The sequence below is a fragment of the Lipophrys pholis genome (genome assembly GCF_963383615.2).
Source record: "Lipophrys pholis genome assembly, chromosome: 15".
Classification (NCBI taxonomy): Eukaryota; Metazoa; Chordata; class Actinopteri; order Blenniiformes; family Blenniidae; genus Lipophrys; species Lipophrys pholis.
Genome location: NC_137642.1, coordinates 7,915,714 through 7,934,828, shown reverse-complemented (window position 1 = coordinate 7,934,828; position 19,115 = coordinate 7,915,714). Strand labels below are relative to the sequence as shown.

The 19,115-nt window shown below is 39.6% G+C and overlaps 1 protein-coding gene across 2 annotated transcripts in view; it reads left to right on the top strand.

Moving 5' to 3' along the window:
* The window catches only part of LOC308120675 (regulator of G-protein signaling 7), a 53,429-nt gene extending 34,821 nt beyond the window's left edge, over nucleotides 1-18,608 (top strand). The window contains exons 5-18 of one of the 2 annotated variants that reach the window (XM_080481433.1): nucleotides 6,043-6,149; nucleotides 7,810-7,861; nucleotides 8,746-8,810; nucleotides 9,441-9,517; nucleotides 9,775-9,856; nucleotides 11,996-12,070; nucleotides 12,162-12,260; nucleotides 12,511-12,572; nucleotides 13,000-13,110; nucleotides 13,215-13,340; nucleotides 15,523-15,709; nucleotides 15,966-16,055; nucleotides 18,029-18,065; nucleotides 18,299-18,608. In XM_080481433.1, the coding sequence (XP_080337559.1) occupies nucleotides 6,043-6,149; nucleotides 7,810-7,861; nucleotides 8,746-8,810; nucleotides 9,441-9,517; nucleotides 9,775-9,856; nucleotides 11,996-12,070; nucleotides 12,162-12,260; nucleotides 12,511-12,572; nucleotides 13,000-13,110; nucleotides 13,215-13,340; nucleotides 15,523-15,709; nucleotides 15,966-16,055; nucleotides 18,029-18,049 (1,154 nt within the window). In that variant the 3' untranslated portion in view covers nucleotides 18,050-18,065; nucleotides 18,299-18,608. Of the gene's footprint in view, nucleotides 1-6,042; nucleotides 6,150-7,809; nucleotides 7,862-8,745; nucleotides 8,811-9,440; nucleotides 9,518-9,774; nucleotides 9,857-11,995; nucleotides 12,071-12,161; nucleotides 12,261-12,510; nucleotides 12,573-12,999; nucleotides 13,111-13,214; nucleotides 13,341-15,522; nucleotides 15,710-15,965; nucleotides 16,056-18,028; nucleotides 18,066-18,293 lie in introns of both variants that reach the window. The other variant, XM_080481434.1, reaches the window with a different exon arrangement.
* Nucleotides 18,609-19,115: the final 507 nt, after the last annotated feature.

The window sequence follows — 19,115 nt, the reverse complement described above, 5'->3', positions numbered from 1 at the left end:
CATTCCGGTTTGATAACCTAAAACTAGACCATCATTGCACATAAAATGACTCAAAACCGGGCTGGGTGAACTGTGGCAAATAAGACAAGTTAAAACCAAAGTGCAGCGAGAAAGAATTCCAGCTCACAACGTGAAAAAAACTCTGATGAATGTGTGAATGTGTGTGTGTGTGTGTGTGTGTGTGTGTGTGTGTGTGTGTGTGTGTGTGTGTGTGTGTGTGTGTGTGTGTGTGTGTGTGTGTGTGTGTGTGTGTGTGTGTGTGTGTGTGTGTGTGTCCTGTTGGAGTGTTTTCATGTGGCAGTAGCACCGTGGTATTGTACAATCAGCTCATATTTGTGACTCATCGACTCAAAATTCCCCTGTGTGTCATTTCATTTGTATTAGTTTACCTGTCTTTGTCTGTTGGACAGTAGTACCAGTTGATATTATTAAGGTTTTTGTGTTTCTGGGAGTAGTGGTGCCTGCCATTGTGTGAAGCATATTCATGAGTGTAATTCTAAGTAGGGGAGGTCCTTGACTTCAACAGCCTTATTGTTTTTTGGGATTTTCATTAAGCGAAATTGCCTGCGACTTCTTAGTCGGCATCATTGCAACCTGCACCTAAACTAGTTTCTATTATTCTGCAACCAGTTCAAAAGACCATTTATACACGGCACGGGTGTCTGTTTACACAGCAACGGTGCCCAGGGCCGCTGAAAACACAACTTTTTAAAAATGGCTCCCAAGGTGGAACTTTTCGAAATCGAATCCAAGTCAACGGGGCAAAATGCAACTTTTTTGAACCACTGCTACCGCGCATGCAGACCACAGCCATTGTAATTAGTTATTCAAATAGATGGACAATATCAACGATGGCGGCAACAACACATGACTCCCAGTCCAGATTCTCCTGTGACTTGGTAGTTTTATAACTGAGAGTCGCCCATAATCGCGAACTGCGTCTCTTTATTGTTGATAGTTTATAGCGTGTTGTTCTCTTCATGGATGTGTGTGTAGTTTCATTACAAAAACAAACAATGGCACCCATAGTACCCTCACACGAAAACTGCATCGTTTTCAGCATTTTTGCCTTTTCCGAGTTGATGGACATCGTTTTCATAATCTTGCCGCGTAAACGCGGAACTTTGAACAAAAACACAAAAAGTATGTGTTTTCACGTAAAACAACATTATATTGAAGAAGGCCTAAGACTTAATTGGATGCACCACCAGGTGGACAATTCTAAGCGAAAAACAGCAACAAGACCTCCTTCCCCACATCTCGAATAATAATGCACTAAACTCTATAATGGTGTTTTTTTTTCCCTTGTCGTCTGCCAATATCATATGTACTTTCACCAACATAAAATTACATTCCCTTGTGTTCAGTTACGGCATTAAAATTGATTTCACATGCAGTTTATCTCATGATTGGTTAAACATGTAATGTTCTAATCATGAGCAGTTTGCAAAGATGTGTCAGCAAGCAGATGTTCATTGTCCTTCAAGACTATTAATCGGCGCAATTTTATTCCACACCACAGACACAAAACATGTCGTCAGTTGCCCTGAGGTGGTAAACAAGGGTGTTGCGTAAAACTAAGTGACTTTAGCACCGAGCAGCTCCTGGCGGGGCTGACAAACACAGCAAAGTGAAATGCAATTAACTTGGCTCACAGCACGATAGCAGAGAGTTTATTATATAAAAGCAGATGAGCTTGTATCAAAGTTAACTGGGGATTTTTTATTTGTTATTTTTTTATTTATTTTTAAACTTGGGGACAAAGAAAATGCTTTGGATAATATGCAGCCAGTGATACAGCGTAGATGAACTTATTATCGTCCTGTTTGGCCGTCTCCACAGTCTCCCAATCCTATTGTCAGTTAATTTCTTTGCATTTGATTTGCAGATTTAAAATAATAAATAAATAATCCCCCCTCAAAAGTTTTTCTTCTCCCTCAAAACTTTGAGATGTCTGTAGAGGGTATATTTGCGGTCAACGATAGAACAGAATAAGTAGTAAGGTTTTAGAATGGGGCCCAAGAACAACACACAGCAAAATGAGTGAGTTGCTCCTCCTGTTTAAATTGCCCACAGCATGATGGGAACCCTGTCGAGAAAATCTCAAAATAGACCCATCCCACAGGAAAAAGTAGAAGAAAAACAACAGATACCATAAAAATGGACCATTTTTTTTCTTTTTTCTTTCATATTACACCGACACTCACCGTCACGATAAGGCCAGACTCGCAAAGCTATCCTGTCAATAATCTGTCTCTAGCATGAGACATGAGATCATAAAACAAGCAAACATACAAACACATACAACTAAATAAATAAATGGATGGATGGATTAGATGGGGTATTATAGCAGACAGATGGATGAATGGAAACTATACTCTGCTAGCGAGTGCATTAATAAAATCCATAATGAGAAGTAACCTCGTCAAAAATATTATCACCTCATCCAATAAATACCGAGCAATTCAGTATAATTGAAATTGGAATTCTGTAAAATGGCTGACAATAGGAGTAAAATTCACCCGACCAGATCATCAACAAATGGTAAATTGACTAACTTATATAGCACTTTTTAGCTGACAAAAGCCCCAAAGCGCTTTACATAGCTCACCACATTCACCCATTCACACACCATTGGAGGCTGCAGCCGTGCAAGGCGCTGTCACTGCAATGGGGGCGGTTTAGGGGTTCAGCGTCTTGCCCAAGGACACTTCGGCACGTAGGCAGACAGAGATGGGAATCAAACCTCTCAACCTTCCGATTGGGAGACGATCGCTCTACCAACAACAACAACAACAACAACAACCAATGAGATGATCGGTCAAGCTGTCAGGAAGTGTGAACCTGTGCATGCATATGAAAGAATACCTCGTCTGCGGCGTGGAACAGACCAACAGGGAGAGTGGGAGCGGACATGTGGCTCATCAGAGCAGCATGGAGAGCGTGCACACTGTTCTGTATAATAATGCTGGTCCTCTCCTTCAAACCTTCGCGAAACCTCCTCCACATCAGACTCGAGAGTCTCTCGTGGGGTGGAGCACCGCTGTGGTTTTAGTTGTCCTGACATCACCCCTCTGTACGCCGCGCCGTCTGTATAAATATGGATAAAAACTTGTCCCGTGCTCCTGTATGGAATTGGGTTCTTTTATCGGTCCCTGACGTAGTTCAGTGGCATGAATTCTTCAACCTTGGCTAAAGCAGATGGTGCCACAAGTATTTATTTACTGTACATCAAGAGCGTCACAACAGTAACATGAGGCGATTTCACACATTAAAAACACAAAGTCTTGATCAACAAAATTATTAGATATTAGATATTAGATATAAAATTGTATCTTCATGTGCATTGGACAACGTGTCAAAAACTATCTAAGATATTTGTGCACTTCACTCTGCAGATGGTTACACCTCAGAATCACACAACAGGTGCAGATAAAAAAAAAACCAATATTCAGAGGATGACTCTCGTCTTCAGATGAAGCTTGGCTGAAAGAAAACTCCCACACTTCACTTGGCTGGCTTCCAGACTGCTGTGTTTTTGGCACATAGCTGGTAATCTGATGAAATCACGGGGTGTTTTCCCCCTGGACTCAGGACGGCCTTGTCGAGAACTTTTCCTAATTCCTGTCCAACATTTAGTCGGCCTTTGCGCTCACGATACGTTATGTGAAATGGAAGCATCACATAACAAAAAAACAGAACAACAACAACCTTGCCTAATCTTTTATTTCTTTTTGTCTGAATTTTCAGATCTGTTCATTTGTGTTTGTCCTACACTACGGCGTCTTTACACTTGTAATAATTTCTTTTTTTGCATTAAGCAATAAATGAGCTCTATGGTGAGCCTGTCTAAGTATTCTGTAGGGATTTCTTTTGATCAGGAACCATGAAACATCAGGCGCTCAGTGGTCACGATGAAATAACTCATCACACACCGACTTTACTTTCATCCGACATTCATCCTGTCCGAGTTAACAATCCAGAAAATTGATTTTTGTGAATGAATAATGAATAATGAATAAATAGATCTATGGATGACCTAATTTTCCCTTGTGCACGTCCGTCTAGCTGAGTTACAAGCAGTAATGCTCCTTAAAAGAAGAGTGCAGCAGATGAAGAGGAAGGGGTGTGTTTATAAGTAAACAGGCCTAAATAACTTATGAGTCATTATTTATTAATAATCATAGCCCGGTCTCACATACGCGTGCGCACACGCATGCATACGCATAAGCATCCTGACCTCTCAAAGCCGTCACCTCCGTGTTAAAGGAAAAGCCAATCTATATTTATCTCTGACTGTGTGTTTGAGAGAGAGAGAGTGAGAGAGCGAGAGAGAGAGAGAGAGAGAGAGAGAGAGAGAGAGAGAGAGGGTACATATATTATGCATGCATTTAGTAAGCTCCTGCTATTGCATTCATAGCTCTGCCTATTTAGACTATGTAAAGCATTTCAACCTTTGTATCTCTTGGCTTATTAGTGTGTTAAGGCAGTTTACTCTTCGTCTCCCTTGGGCTACACACACACACACACACACACACACACACACACACACACACACACACACACACACACACACACACACACACACACACACACACACACACCCAAACATGCAATAAATAATCAAATTACTTGGCAGAAACGGACAGGAGACTCCAGCATGAAAATGCATGTAAACAGATGGCTGATAATGAACCAAACATGTCAATATTAACGGAGAGCCGTCAACACAATCCAGGGAGGATGAGTGATAAATGTCGACACCGTGAGGGACTGGCACACTTGGAACAGCAGGGGATAACTGGTGGCAGATGAGACACACAGTTGATGATGATTACATGTTTTCATTATCTGATGGCTTTAAATCAGGGACAGTCGAGCATGTGCTGCCGGGCGCCAGAGGGAGGCAGGTTTCCACCCCAACTAAGCACAACACCAGGTGATTTGACTGATGAGTTCCGCCTCTCCGGCTGAAGGTGGGCTAATCAGCGCGGGCCCCCGCTGTGCTGTTTGGATGAAATAGAGGCCTGCCTATCCTCCTGTCAAAGCAGCGCCGGTCGGAGTCTATCATAACAGCCAACTCCAAATTCTGTCTGTTTTAGTGTTGATGAATATCACCTGGGGAGACGCGGTGAATGGAGTTAATTAGTTGATGGGGCAAGAAAACCGCCAGCCAATGGTTTGCGATGAGGGACTATTGATCACAAAGTAATCATAGAATCTTCTTTTAATGAAAAAGTGAGATCCCAAAGCAGATTTATCCTTTATTGCCTGCCTATAAACAGATTTTTCTTTTTTAAGTGCCTTTAAGAAAGTCAATGAGATTTTAAATGTGGAAAAAAGGGGCCTTATAATCTCATTCATTGAGGAGATTTAATTGGAAAATAAGCTCTGCTTTGTGATGCAGCGGTACTTGATAAGTTTCTTGCATTAGCCAAATTCAAGGTGGTAAATATCTCAATATTTCACAGGAAGTTTTGGATCAAGGTACTTTGAACTTATTCATGAGACAAACAAGCCTCATGAATAACTCAAATTCTGATTATAAGGATGCGGTGTAGGTTCAGATGGTCTTTACTTGAGCCACGGTAGTTGCTTTCGCATCTTTTATTTCTTCTTTTTGCCAAGCTCATCTAGCCTGTTGTTTTTACTGATATTAAAGCAGTATCTTATCATCGAGCTCACCAATTGGGGAAAAAAAAATACATATTTTGCCTTCAGAAAAGGCCAATATTTGAATATGAGCTTTGTTTCTTTTTGTTTTAATAATATAATACATATGTTAATATATTCTTTTCAGGAAAATCATGGATTTCTTGTAGACAAAGCTGAACTCCATCCCAAAATGCAGCGCACATCAAATTCTCGTAAATCTTTCCTATTCACAGCCTGCTTGGCACAGCATTTCTATTTAAAACATTCAGAAAAGGTACAAGTCTGAATGCTGGACCCACATTGAAGTAGTCTCCTATTTGCCCGTGTTCAATGTGAATGCTGAATGTATAACCAAGTTGTAATTTCCTGTCTGTGTTTTTCCCCCAGTGGAGGCTCTTCACCTAGGAACACTGATGGCTGCACATGGTTACTTCTTCCCCATCTCAGACCACGTCCTCACTCTCAAAGATGATGGCACTTTCTATAGATTTCAAGTGAGTATTAATACTCTGACTTAAAGACGTTTCTCACACTGAGAACAGTACATTACCTCAAATCAGTTGAATTGTTGGGCTGAAAGGACTTTCAGTCCAATAAACTCTGAAATAACATCAGCTATGCAAGAATAACATTTTAACTCATGCCTGGGTTATTATATTAAAGATAGATATTATAGATATTATAAACTATACCAATGGCAAAAACAGACAATTACTATTCCTAACATATTCACTGCGAGTTGCATTGCTTTGGTACGATTGATGGATACATTTTCATTTATTCATTGATTCAAATTGTTTATTTCAGTCTTCCACCAATAATCAGATTTGACCATTTTTAATGTTTAATTTTGAATGAAATACGTGCAGAAAGAGGAATATTGTTATTTCATCTGCCCTTGTTTCATAAATTCAAAACATGAAGTGTACTATTCATTTTTAAGCAATATCAACAACAGGATCACACACAATCATTCAGGTTTCTTTAGTTTATTAATGCTCTTTTTTAAATTAGTTTAAAATAGTGTTTATTTTGTGATATACTGAGTGAGACATTGCTCCTATACTGACTATTCCTTTTAGATGAGTTATTACTTTTGCTTAATTTTCTGACTGATCCATTATTCTCATAATATTTCCTCCTTTATTTCATAACTATTTCATTTGCTCTCTCGCTCTCTGAATTTTTTCTTTGCAGATCTAAAACTGAAAAGCCGACTGCAATAAAATGTTGCTTATGAACTATCAGATCCAAAGTCATATCCAGGGTGACTTTATGATTCATCAAACCACCAGGCTGCAGAAATCCTACATTTATAGAATTTCATTTACCGATTTTAATCTGATGTAAAAGACTGTTGATAAGCAGATTTTGAATTATATTTTTACACATTATTCATCGTAGATTTTGTAGAAAAAAACAAAACAAAGAAAAGAAATGAAAAGTACATATAAACATTCAGAAACATTTGGAGTTATTGGAATTGATTGGTTATTACACTCCATTTTTATTAGGATCAAATCGGTCTGTGTACGTCCCCTAAACCTGAAAAAGTGGGTCGCTATGTTCTTTTAATATAAAACACAAGAGGATCCTTCCTCGCTTTTAACAACAGCTTAAACTTGGAACAACCATATGCCATTATTTAGACTGGTTCATAAATAAATGGTAAACAAAGCACATCAGTTTGAATTCCAATAGAGGGTTGTTGTTTTTTTTTTACTGCTTTTCCATCTATTGACTTCACCCAAGTGTGCATCAGAGAATAAACCAGAATAAATCAATGCCTGGGGCTGTTTGTGTTGGTGGCTGACTTGACTGTGCTTTTCTGTGTGTATAATCGGTCCTCATCTGACACCCGTCTATACAGTGCTGTCGAAGGAAGGTCAAGATTCATGCTGGTGGCTGCACTGAGTGCACTCTGAAAGAAGCTTACGTGCTTTAGATATTATGCCAAGCCCATTATACAACAAAATGTTTTATTGTGACAGATGCAGCCCTGGGACTGCGTGCCCACCTCGCGTGGCCGTGCACACTTTGTTTTGAAACACCATGTGGTTGGTTGTATGCTGTTCGAGATGTAGGTTTGTTTTTTTTTTACTTTGTTTGTTTTGTTTCCCAATGACCCTTTTTTTTTTCCTTCCTCCCATTCAGACTCCATACTTTTGGCCATCGAACTGCTGGGAACCAGAAAACACAGACTATGGTGAGAGCACCACTGTTACAGGCTAAATTTGGGTTTTGAGCATTGTGTGTTGAATAGCATAATTATGCAGCCTGCTTTTGTACTGCATGAACTGGATTTTTGTATTAACATACAAATCCACCGGTTATAAATTCTGATTGTATCTGCACGTAGAAAGCACAGACATGAATGGGGCGAATGCAGGCTGGTAGACAGATGCTCGATGTTCATATCTAGTTCTTCTCAAATGTACGGCCCACATTCACAATCCCTTGCTGTGACTGCTTTTATTTTCCTTTTTTTTTGTGTGTGTGTGTTCCAACCACAGTCAATTCTGACTTATTCAACCTGAAAGAGACCCGGCATGCGTTTTTATGCAAGCACAGATAGATTAACATATTAATGGCGATACAACAGGAGCCCTCCATTGTTACAGCCGAACAGAGTGGAGGTAAAGAAAATAAATCACACTTTTGCAGATCTTTGATTTGCTGCTTGAGCATCAGAAGAGAATGACTGATGCCATCTGAGGGAATAATCCTGAGTGTGAGGGGAAGTTACAGCATCTCAGATGCAACAACTGATTCACGCTGAATGATGACCCCTAATGAAAACGGTCTAATGGCATAATAGAACCTCCACATTATGGTCAGTTACCAAAGAGATGAAGGGATGATAATAGTGCAGGAAGACATCAAAAGTCAGGCGTGCACAAACAGAATTGCACACGGGAGCAGACACGTACGCCCGTTCGCACAGTAAATGACCTCTGTGATTTTCAGACCAGTTTAAATGTGCAGTTGAGAGGATTAAATGAACGCAAGGCCACTTAAGGCTGTTAAAACGTAGCTGCAATCATCCCTTCCTTTTTTTCTTTTTTCTAATAATCTCTCTGTGTCTCTCAGCTGTTTACCTCTGCAAAAGAACAATGCAAAATAAAGCACGTCTGGAGCTTGCAGACTATGAGGCGGTAAGTGAGGGATCTTTTGGTCTTAGCAATCCCCTCTTCACATTATCTGTCCCGTTTCTGCTGCTGTGGGGTTCTCCATTTTTTCTCTCTTTCTCTCTCTTTTTTTTTTTTCTGACAACACATCTGTCTGAATATCTCACTATTTATTCATCAGTTGTAACTTTTCTGCATAGGCTGTCCAGTTGTGCAATGTACAGAGTACATGTGTTAAGCACTTTTGGGTGATTTGCACGATCAAAAGATTGCCCTTCACAAATAATGGATCCATTATTTGCGCAAAGATCCGTGATTGCACAGCCTAACCCTTACCGCTGTGAGATCGACTGACGCTTGCACCGTTATCCTAACCCTCAGCGCTGCGTAATCGACCATTGCTTGTGGGATCATCCAATGATTGTGCCCTAACCCTAACCCTTAGTGCTGCGCATATGACCAACACTTGCGCCTTAACCCTTAGCGCAATGGACCAATGCTTGTGCCCCAACCCTAACCCTTACTGCTGCGTGATCGGCCAATGCTTTTGTCCTTACCCTAACCCTCAGCGCTGCACGATCACCCAAAAGCACCAGATACATGCATTGCGCCAAATCAACAGTCTCAACTTTTTTTGTCTCTCTTTTTCACTTACAGGAAAGCTTAGCAAGGCTACAGCGAGCTTTTGCCAGGAAATGGGAGTTCATTTTTATGCAAGCAGAAGCACAAGCAAAGTAGGTTTCTTTAAGAACCACACATACACATTATACCTTTATGAGCGAGTCCTTCTACACACTCATTAAGACGCGATTAAACTTAGAGTTTTACGGCAGCGTCTGATTGCCAGCACGCAAACCTCACAAATGAAATGCACATTAAACATTCAACAGAGTAAATTAATCCAATATGTGTTGGATTAAGCTATATATACGCTCTTTGAGATCGTTTCTGAGCTCCTCTTTTTTTTTTTTTCTTTCTTCTCTCTCTCCAGAGTGGACAAGAAAAGAGACAAAATTGAGAGGAAAATTCTCGACAGTCAGGAAAGAGCATTCTGGGACGTGCACAGACCAGTGGTGGGTGAAATTACCGTCGTTTTTACGCATAATCATCTCTGCTATTATGGATGTCATTGCTGGTATTATGGTCATCTGAATAGTTTCTGCCAAAATCGAATAACATTTGAAAAAACAAGTGATTTTACATTAATCACACATCCCTCTTGATCTCAAGGGATTAGAATTATCTCACAGATATGGTACAGCTTTCATGCTTTGTGGATTATTTTTCATCTATTTCACACTAAAGAAGAGTCGACATGCTCGACAAAGAGCTCATGTTGTCAAAAAAAAAAAAAAAAACGTTACACGCCAGGCCGTAGATGATACAATTTACAAGTTGTACATGTAACATTTAAACAGTGTAAAGATGAAGACACGCATGTCGGCTGTGTGTTTGCCATTGCACACACATGAAATGCCACATCAATACCTGTCACGACACATCTTCTTTACCTTGTTGATACATACCTTCTCAGTATTAGCATTCACTTTGCCCTGGAGGTCCACGGGTCTCCTCTGCAGTATTTCTCCGAAAGCCACTGCTCCATGCTTAATTGGAAAATAACAAGTTCAATTTATGCGTCCTTGGAGCAACATAATCAATATTAATTCAAATTTCACAGCGATGCCGTCAAGCTACTTAGCTCTGTTCTTCTGGAAGAGACCTAGATTAGACCACTTGTTCAATCAGCCAGTATTTGCACATCAAGACCCTGATTTCCTGCTGGTTTACTTGTTTTGCTAAAACTGGCACATTCCATGGTAATTAAGTGGCATCTGACACATTGTTCTGGAGATTTCTTAAAATCATTTTATACCCCAGCTTAGCATTATGGATTTTATTTATATGGAAGAGTATCAGAGCCAAAACAATGATAGGAGTTAGATGGGGTTTTTTTTTTCATCATGCATCATGAGAAAATAAGTCAAAATGCAATGTTGAGGATGAAGTGGAGACGTCTCCTCTGGTCCTTAATACTCCTCCAGACACATCTTCCAAGCTCGTGTGGTTTATCCTTGGGAACAGTCGCATTTTTAGGCACAGTCTTAATACTGATAAGTACTGTACACTGTGTTTGAGAGCTAAAAGACGAATCATTTCTTTGTTATTAAAGCCGATTTGAAAGTATAGTTTCACCAGTTCCTCAAACTGGCTGCAAGGCTTTTTGTAGAAGCATTCACATGCGATGGCTATTGCATTCTGAAAAGGTCGACTTTATTCTCGAAGTGCATGATGGAGAAAAAAAAGAATCTACCTTCTATTATTTTTTTTTCATGAGTGACCCCCGATACTCTTCCATACATTTACTTAGACTAAAGTTATTAACAAAAAAGTAGCACCACTGTGGCACCATGCTGCTCTATCTTATGCAGCAGGGTGTTTCAAAGTTTGCATGAACAAGACCCCCTCACACAGAAGCACATTGGATTAAACTTTTGGTTTGCAATTACCATAAATCAAAGTCACACTCGACATTTCAACAAAAACACAGTTGCAGCCTTCCACTGTTTTGTTTTCAGTCATGCTATGAAAAGGCATTCCCCTGAACCCCATTTTTCCTACTGGTTTGCCCACATTAAAGCTCTTTGGCGCCCCCTAGGGGAAGCCAACCCTGCACTTCGGATGAGCATTAAGCATTGTTGTGAGGGCTGCCAGAGGTATTGACTGTTTTTGTAAAATATGTTAATGGTTAATGGATTTTCACTTATATAGTGCTTTTCAACTGCTCGGGCAGTCCCAAAGCACTTTACACTGTTAGTCACATTCACACAAATCAATGCAATCAATGTTATTCACACTTCAAAATTTAAATAAACTTTGAGTCGTTTGAAGGAATAAATATTCAATATAATACAATTTGACCTGGCTGCTTCATTTAGTGGTGCCACAAATAGCCATTTTTTTCCCAGCATTATAAAACAGGCGATACCCTTTGCAGAAGTGGGAAGATTGGAAAAATATATAATTTCTTCTGATTTAAACCTGGGGTTTTGTTTTCTAACATTGCATCAAGCAAGTATTGGATTTCTTCTTTATAATGGCAGTGTTTATTCCTGTTTGAATGTTCTGGTATTGCAAAAGATGAATAGACTTCGATTAACTGAGAGTCTCTTTTTTCTTCTTCTTCCATTTCCTCCTCATTCCTTCTCCAGCCTGGATGTGTGAACACAACAGAAGTTGACATAAAGAAGTCCTCCAGAATGAAAAATCCCCACAAAACTAGAAAGGTAGGGTAAATCCCAACGGTAGTTTCTGCAGATTCAGCACATCTTTTTCCTGATGCTTTTGCTTTTATTCTATATTTTGTTGCCGTCTTAGTCTGTGTATGGGCTGCAGAATGATATCCGTACCCACAGCCCGACCCACACTCCCGCCCCAGAGGCCAAGCAGCCAACAGAAGAAGAACTGCAAGAACAGGTAAGATCGGTGGATCACACCTCGCCCGTCAATAGTCATATTCTTCTGGCTGATTGGAGTAGGCAAAGGTTTTGTTCATTTGTCCATAGTGTAGATTCCTACATATATCAACATAGCTGACGACACAGTTTAAAGTGTACTCAATAGTGAAGCAATACAAACATTACTCAGTATGTTAAAAACGATTTTTTTTCTTTAAGTACATTCATGCAGACCGCTGAATTGTGAACGTTACCTGCTGTGTTTGCAGATCACCTTTTGGCAATTGCAATTAGACAGGCATCGACTGAAAATGTCCAAAGTGGCAGAGAGGTGAGTGATGTTCTTTGTGTGTTTATTCAGTTTAGCCATCGATCTGTTTATTGAGCCTTTAAATGGCCCAGTGCCGCACGATATTAAGAACTCCCATGACCTTGAGGAGTGTTTGGGCCCCCGACAATACCTTCAGTTGTGTGGATGATGCAAAATACCGGATGCCTCACAAAGTGTCAATTTGGTCGTTCGCTTCGCTGACAATGAGCTGCGCATTCAGCTATGAGATTTCTTTCCTCGTGTCCAAACGCTGAGTCGACCCCTTTTGTCAGGCTCTACCTCTCATTTTGAATTATTCACTTTTCAATAGAATGTGTCTGCTTCTCTTTGCGGTGTCAGAAATTCACATAAAGATACAGCGTGTTGTAATACACCCACAGATTGATGCCTACAGTTTGCTGTCCATCTGCTTTCACCTCAAAAACAGTTTGTTGGGCTACACGGAGCAGTATGTTGAATATGACCCCTTCCTCACGCCTCCAGACCCGTCCAACCCCTGGATCTCGGATGACACTACGCTCTGGGAGCTTGAAGCCAGGTTGGTGGTCGGTCATTCGTGACGGTGTTAGATTTTAGCTGATTTTGCCGCGGTCATCACTGATCTGTGAGAATATGTTGCGTCTTTGTGCTTCTATCCTCCAGTAAGGAGCCAGGACAGCAGAGGGTAAAGAGGTGGGCCTTTGGCATAGACGAAGTGCTCAAAGATCCTATTGGAAGAGAGCAGTTCCTCAAGTTTCTGGAGTCTGAGTTCAGTTCAGAGAATCTCAGGTACAAAATCCATTTTCTATCTACTGATATTCTCGTCTAGGTCAGATTGTGTTAATGCTGGTATAAAAACTGATGTCAAACGAACAAGAGTCATTATGCTGGTAAAAAAACACCTATTCAATTCAACTTTATTCATAATATAGCGCCAAATACAATACAGTCATTTTGAGGCACTTTTACAGAGAAAAGCCAACACCATTACGGTGATGCCAAACGGAGCACACGGCTTTGTGATGGGAGTTTTGTCACAGATTATACGGCACATCAGGCATGTCCAACGTCAGGCCCCATTGCAAATCATGCCACACAAATCAGATTTTATACAGTCCATGCCCTCTATCCAGAAATGTTATATTGTTGGTTGCCATCTGACCTGAATTCAAATGTATGTCAAACATATAGCGTAAGATATTTACCTCAAGGAGGGGAAAGAGTTGGCACGTCTATAGCTAGCTTCTAATACTTCAGTACAATACGATGGAAGCGCTATCAACAAGTATCAGGAGAAAACATTCTGTTTAAAGCAATGCAGGGGTTGTTTCCCCTCGAGCAACTTTCTAACTGAAGGAGATTTGAACATCAGGGCATGAGAACAACTCAACACTATTCTTATGTCGTAACGAGTAAAGCTATAAAGCCTGTTGTCGATCTTTACAAACTTCCTTCAGATTATTGCCAATTCTGAAAATTATCGTTGAAAATTATATTAAAATACTGGTGCAACTCTTTAAAAGACACATCCATTACTGCAGTTGTAATGCAATAGGTTACAAATGAGGGGTTTGTGCACACCGGGAGCGCACAGTGTCTCTGCTGCAGACATCGTCTCAGTAAAGTGATTCCATCATACTGTAATTTATATGGACCAATGTCAGTCCCCTCTGGGGGGGGGGTTCCAGCTCAGAGCCTCAGGCAATCGCCTCCCTTTGCAATGTCTCAATGCACAACAGTGCAAAAAGTTAACTTTCAAGCAAATCCCCTGCACTGCCACTACACAGGTATTATTAGCAGAATATATTGTAAGTGTTAGATGTAAGAGCTCCCCCTATGCAGAGTAGTTCCTTCGCTAGTGTCTCAATATTATGTTTGGCATATTAATTAGAAATTATTAGAACTTATTATAACTCCTCAGTCTGCTTGGGGTCTGCAGTATTTTAATGTTGTACCTGGTGCAAGCTGAAACTAATTTCACAGACATCATGAATGAATCTAAAGCCGTTAATCATATTTCATACACCGACATGGTGTTTGAAATTTTGATTTATGAAGAAACCAGTCTCTACAGATAAGTAAAGCCAACTGGAAAAAGAAAGAAAATGAAAATTGGCCTACAAATATCAACCACAGAACCTGTTTATCATGTTACATAGCAATGCTGTGAGCAGATAGTCCTTGTTTTAATGTGATTATTAGAAAGACACACGGCCGGGAGGTTTGAATTCACATTTTCACCTCCCTCATCAACGTATATACAGTGTATACCTCACAGCAGCCTCACTGTACAGGCCGATCTGTTTGGCTTGGAAACAAGTATAGCATCTTTCTGTGATTCTCTGGATGATGACACACATGGTTAACTAACAACTTATCAATCCCTGAGGGATTCCATGATTATGTGTAAGCTGAAAGCTCACTAATACTGTGTCTACTGCGTCCTCTGTGTGTGACTCATATTGAATGAAATAAAGAAGGAAATACTGATGATGCAGTGGTTAATATTGCCATTAGTCAAAGCAGTGATAGCTGGTGAGGGTAGCTTTTTAGGATAAAGCATGCACAATTTCAACAGAGGGCTGGACAGCACAAGAAGGTCAGGTTGTTGAAAATAGTTACGGTTGAAGTAAACTGCTGAGCACCAAAATGTGCACACACACCCAATATGAATAGTGTAACGATTCTGTAGGATTGCTCTTCTGCTCCCTCTGATGGTACATACCTGTATTGTTCCTACCCAAAAGCTGATGATGTGGTCAGTTTAAGTGAAATTTCTGCCATTTCAGGCTCACATCACATAGAATAGTCAATCAAAAGCGCCTTCGTGTTTCTATAGTTGATTTAATTGTAAGGTGTTTCAAATAAATAAATAAATGAGGTTACAGTTCTCACAGATTGTGACATTTTGACTCACTGAAAAGGAAAGCAGTCACGCTGATAATGTTTTTTTTGGGGGGGGGGGTTTCAGGTTCTGGCTAGCAGTCCAGGAGTTAAAGAAGCGTCCCATCAGAGAAGTTCCAACTCGAGTTCAGGAGATCTGGCAGGAGTTTCTGGCCCCGGGTGCACCCAGTGCCATCAACGTGGACTCCAAGAGCTATGACAAAACCACCCAGAATGTCAAAGACCCCGGCCGCTACGCCTTTGAGGATGCACAGGTAGGGCGCATACGTTACAGATGCATGAAGTCACATCTGATTTCTGCACTGCAGATGAACAACATCGGGCAGATCAGATTGGAGTGCTGGTAGTGATCCGAACTATATATAGTCTCACTAATACGGCAGCAACGACTTCCTCAGGCAGTTCACAGCCCTGTCTGGGGAATTAGTTAAAAATGCATTTCCTAATTTCTCTCTCTCCCGCGTGTGAGGCGCCTTTGTACTTTATTTCCCCATATTTCTTCTGCAACAGGAACACATCTACAAGCTGATGAAGAGTGATTCTTACAGTCGTTTCATCCGTTCCAATGCCTACCAGGAATTATTACAGGCAAAGAAGAAGGTAAAAAAAACAAACAAACACATATAGCCAGACTGAAAGCATCAGTGTTTTAGTTGGTGCAGTGAGTTATATATATATATATATATATATATATATATATATATATATATATATATATATATATATATATATATATATATATATATATATATATATATATATATATATATATATATATATATATATATATATATATATATATATATGACAGTGCTGCTGCCTCGGCTTATACACACTGAGTCACTGTTTAAATTTGCTCTCTTGCGATACTTTTAGACATGCCTCCTCAAAGTCTGTTAAATCACACTTAAAGCACAATCCCAGTGATCGCACATGGAAATGTAATTGTTGTTAAGCCTACCTGTCGGGACATTTTGTTTGCTGCTCTACATAAGGGGTTAATCTTTACGTCCAGAAACAAAATGCTTCCCCTTGTGGCTATACACCTTTGTCAAATTGCTCGTGAATTCTTATCTAAATAATTGCATGATGACCAGATAACAATATCACTTAAAGCTCTGACATTAATCCACATATCAGAAAAATCCTCATTCGGATTATAAAGTGGGCATATGTTAGATCTTTCTTCAATTACTCTTTATTTAAGCAGATCTGCACAGCTGACAGTAAAGCTGATGGAAACCAGCCGTGACAGCAGCATTGTTTTCTTTTTCAGCATTAAATTCCAACTATTGTTTACAAATGACAACAAACCAATATTCTTATTTGATTAACTGAAATGTCATCATATCCAGAAATTGTAATATAATGAACTGCATCTTAATAGAGAAAGAGTTTGACTCCAGTTGCAGTCGGACAGCCAGATAAACCGTATTTGCATTGAATTATGTTGTGGTTTTTATCTTTTCCAAAACAGCATAATACTTACATTAATCATTTAGAATTGTAGTTGTTGTCGCCTCCTTCCAAAACTTACGTTAGAGGGAATATTTGAGACGATCCAGAGAAAAGGCAAACTCGGTGCAGCAGAACTTCTGATAATAAATTAAATGAACAATTTGATGATCTGCCCTTTTGCGGTTTCCTCCTCTGAGCCGCTCTACCCTCAGGTGTCCTTTATCGGGCCTTAACGACTGCAGGCAGTGACGAGTAAACCAGCGTCCAATCAAATTGTTCCTTTTCTATAGTTTCTGCAAACAAATACCACAGATCAAGAACAAACATATATAAACTATTGCAGTATCTTGTAATCAGTTGGACAAGTTTCCTGTTGATTCAAAATAAAATTGGTTTTGACCCCAACAATCGTAATGTTTACTGTCAACCTCAACTACAAGTATATATACAAGTCAATCTTTTTTTACAAACTTCCAACGCCGCACCAAATCTAAACAAACGATGTGAAACGAAAATTCATGTTGGATATGTCATTTTGGAGCAGAAGCCTGAAAACTAGTTTTTCCGTGACAGGCTGTTAAAGACTGTATTAATATAGTGATATGCAAGTTTAACCAAACCATCATCCATAAAAAAATTTTTTTTTTAAATAAAAAGGCCCTGGTGTCTCCAGTGACAGTGTGAGCCTATTTTAAGTGTAAGCTGATGAAAGAATTAATCGGGGACTCCTGTCGGGCTTGCAGAAACCATTATGAACAGCCAGAAAACAGAAGCTGTCATAACATGATGAATAATTCACAATTACATAGATGAATTCATGTGCTTAAATCCTGCACTGTCTCACACCTCCTACACGTTCCCAGGATGTTGTTCTGGCAAAAAGGATTTGGTGGCTTCACATGTAGGTTTTTTTTTTTTTTTTTAGAAAACCAAGAAACTGCTGCATGTATTGTGTTTTTGGCTTTAAAATGATGGTAGAGTATATTTTTAAGATTGGATTTCTTGGAGGGAGGATAAACTAAGTTCAGCTGTTTTCAATCTAGCTTTCATTTTGTACTCTGGACAATAAGATTCATGCATGACCACTAAATGTAAATGTGTTTTTGACTCCACAGAAAACTAAGAATTTGTTCTGAAGGCTCTGGCCCCCAGGTAATGTCCACTATAAAATCATGCAAAGTGCTTGTGATCAGTGATAAAAAAAATTTTTTTTTTAAAGATTTGTGGATATTATGTAGCACATTGTCCCAACCTTTTAGATATATAGCAGATATCTTGTAAATCTAATGTCTTTTAGGCACAGAATGAAATTAAGTGTAACTCAAACCTGAAATAACTATATATTTGTTTTCTTTTCTCTTTGCTTTTCTTTTCTCCTAGCACAGGAAAAGCCACTGGCATCCAAGAGATCGACCAGTCGTGTGCCATCATGCTAAAATCAATGCCATCTCTCTCTCTCGGACATGGAGAGGGGGGGACCCAACTCATCTCCTCATCATCATTGTCTGTCATCAGCTCTCGGCTCAGCCGGATGGTGATCCGAGCCGTCTACTCGTCTGTTGTCCACAGGATGTTGCATGTCCATGGAGAGGACGTTCCTTCTCTCTCCTCTTTCAGTACCTGATATATTTCTAGTATTCTCAGAAAGGACGCACTGCTGGACTCGTGAGGACACCGACAGACTACCGAGATGATAAAAAAACAAAAAAACAAAAACAAAAAGAAAACAAAAAAATTGAAAAAGAGGCCACTGAGAAAAGTCAATTTCAGTGTTCCAGTTCTTTCCGTCGTGGCTGCTGGATCGGAGCCCCCCCCCCCCCCCCTTTCGCTTCCAGCTGAAACAAATGATGTCAGAGAGAAAAGAAAAGAAGAAAATAAACACGAAGAAAAAAACACGAAATGACAGCTTCAACTGAGAAATCTATCTGTCATTGCTTTACATAATCTGAGGTCACAGATACTTTATCACGCTATGGGAAGTGTTGTGCAGAATGAATATACAATATATATAAACATATATATTATGATTATTATTATTTATTGTGCATTTATTTTTTTGCTTTGCATTATTTTATTGCACTACAATAATTAGCACATATGGTTTTCATTGCACTTGTAAAGTCACATTCAAAATTACAAAAATGCTGTCTCCTGTCTCACGTAGAACATAATTCTTTGTTATTCTCTCCCGCATTTATTTTT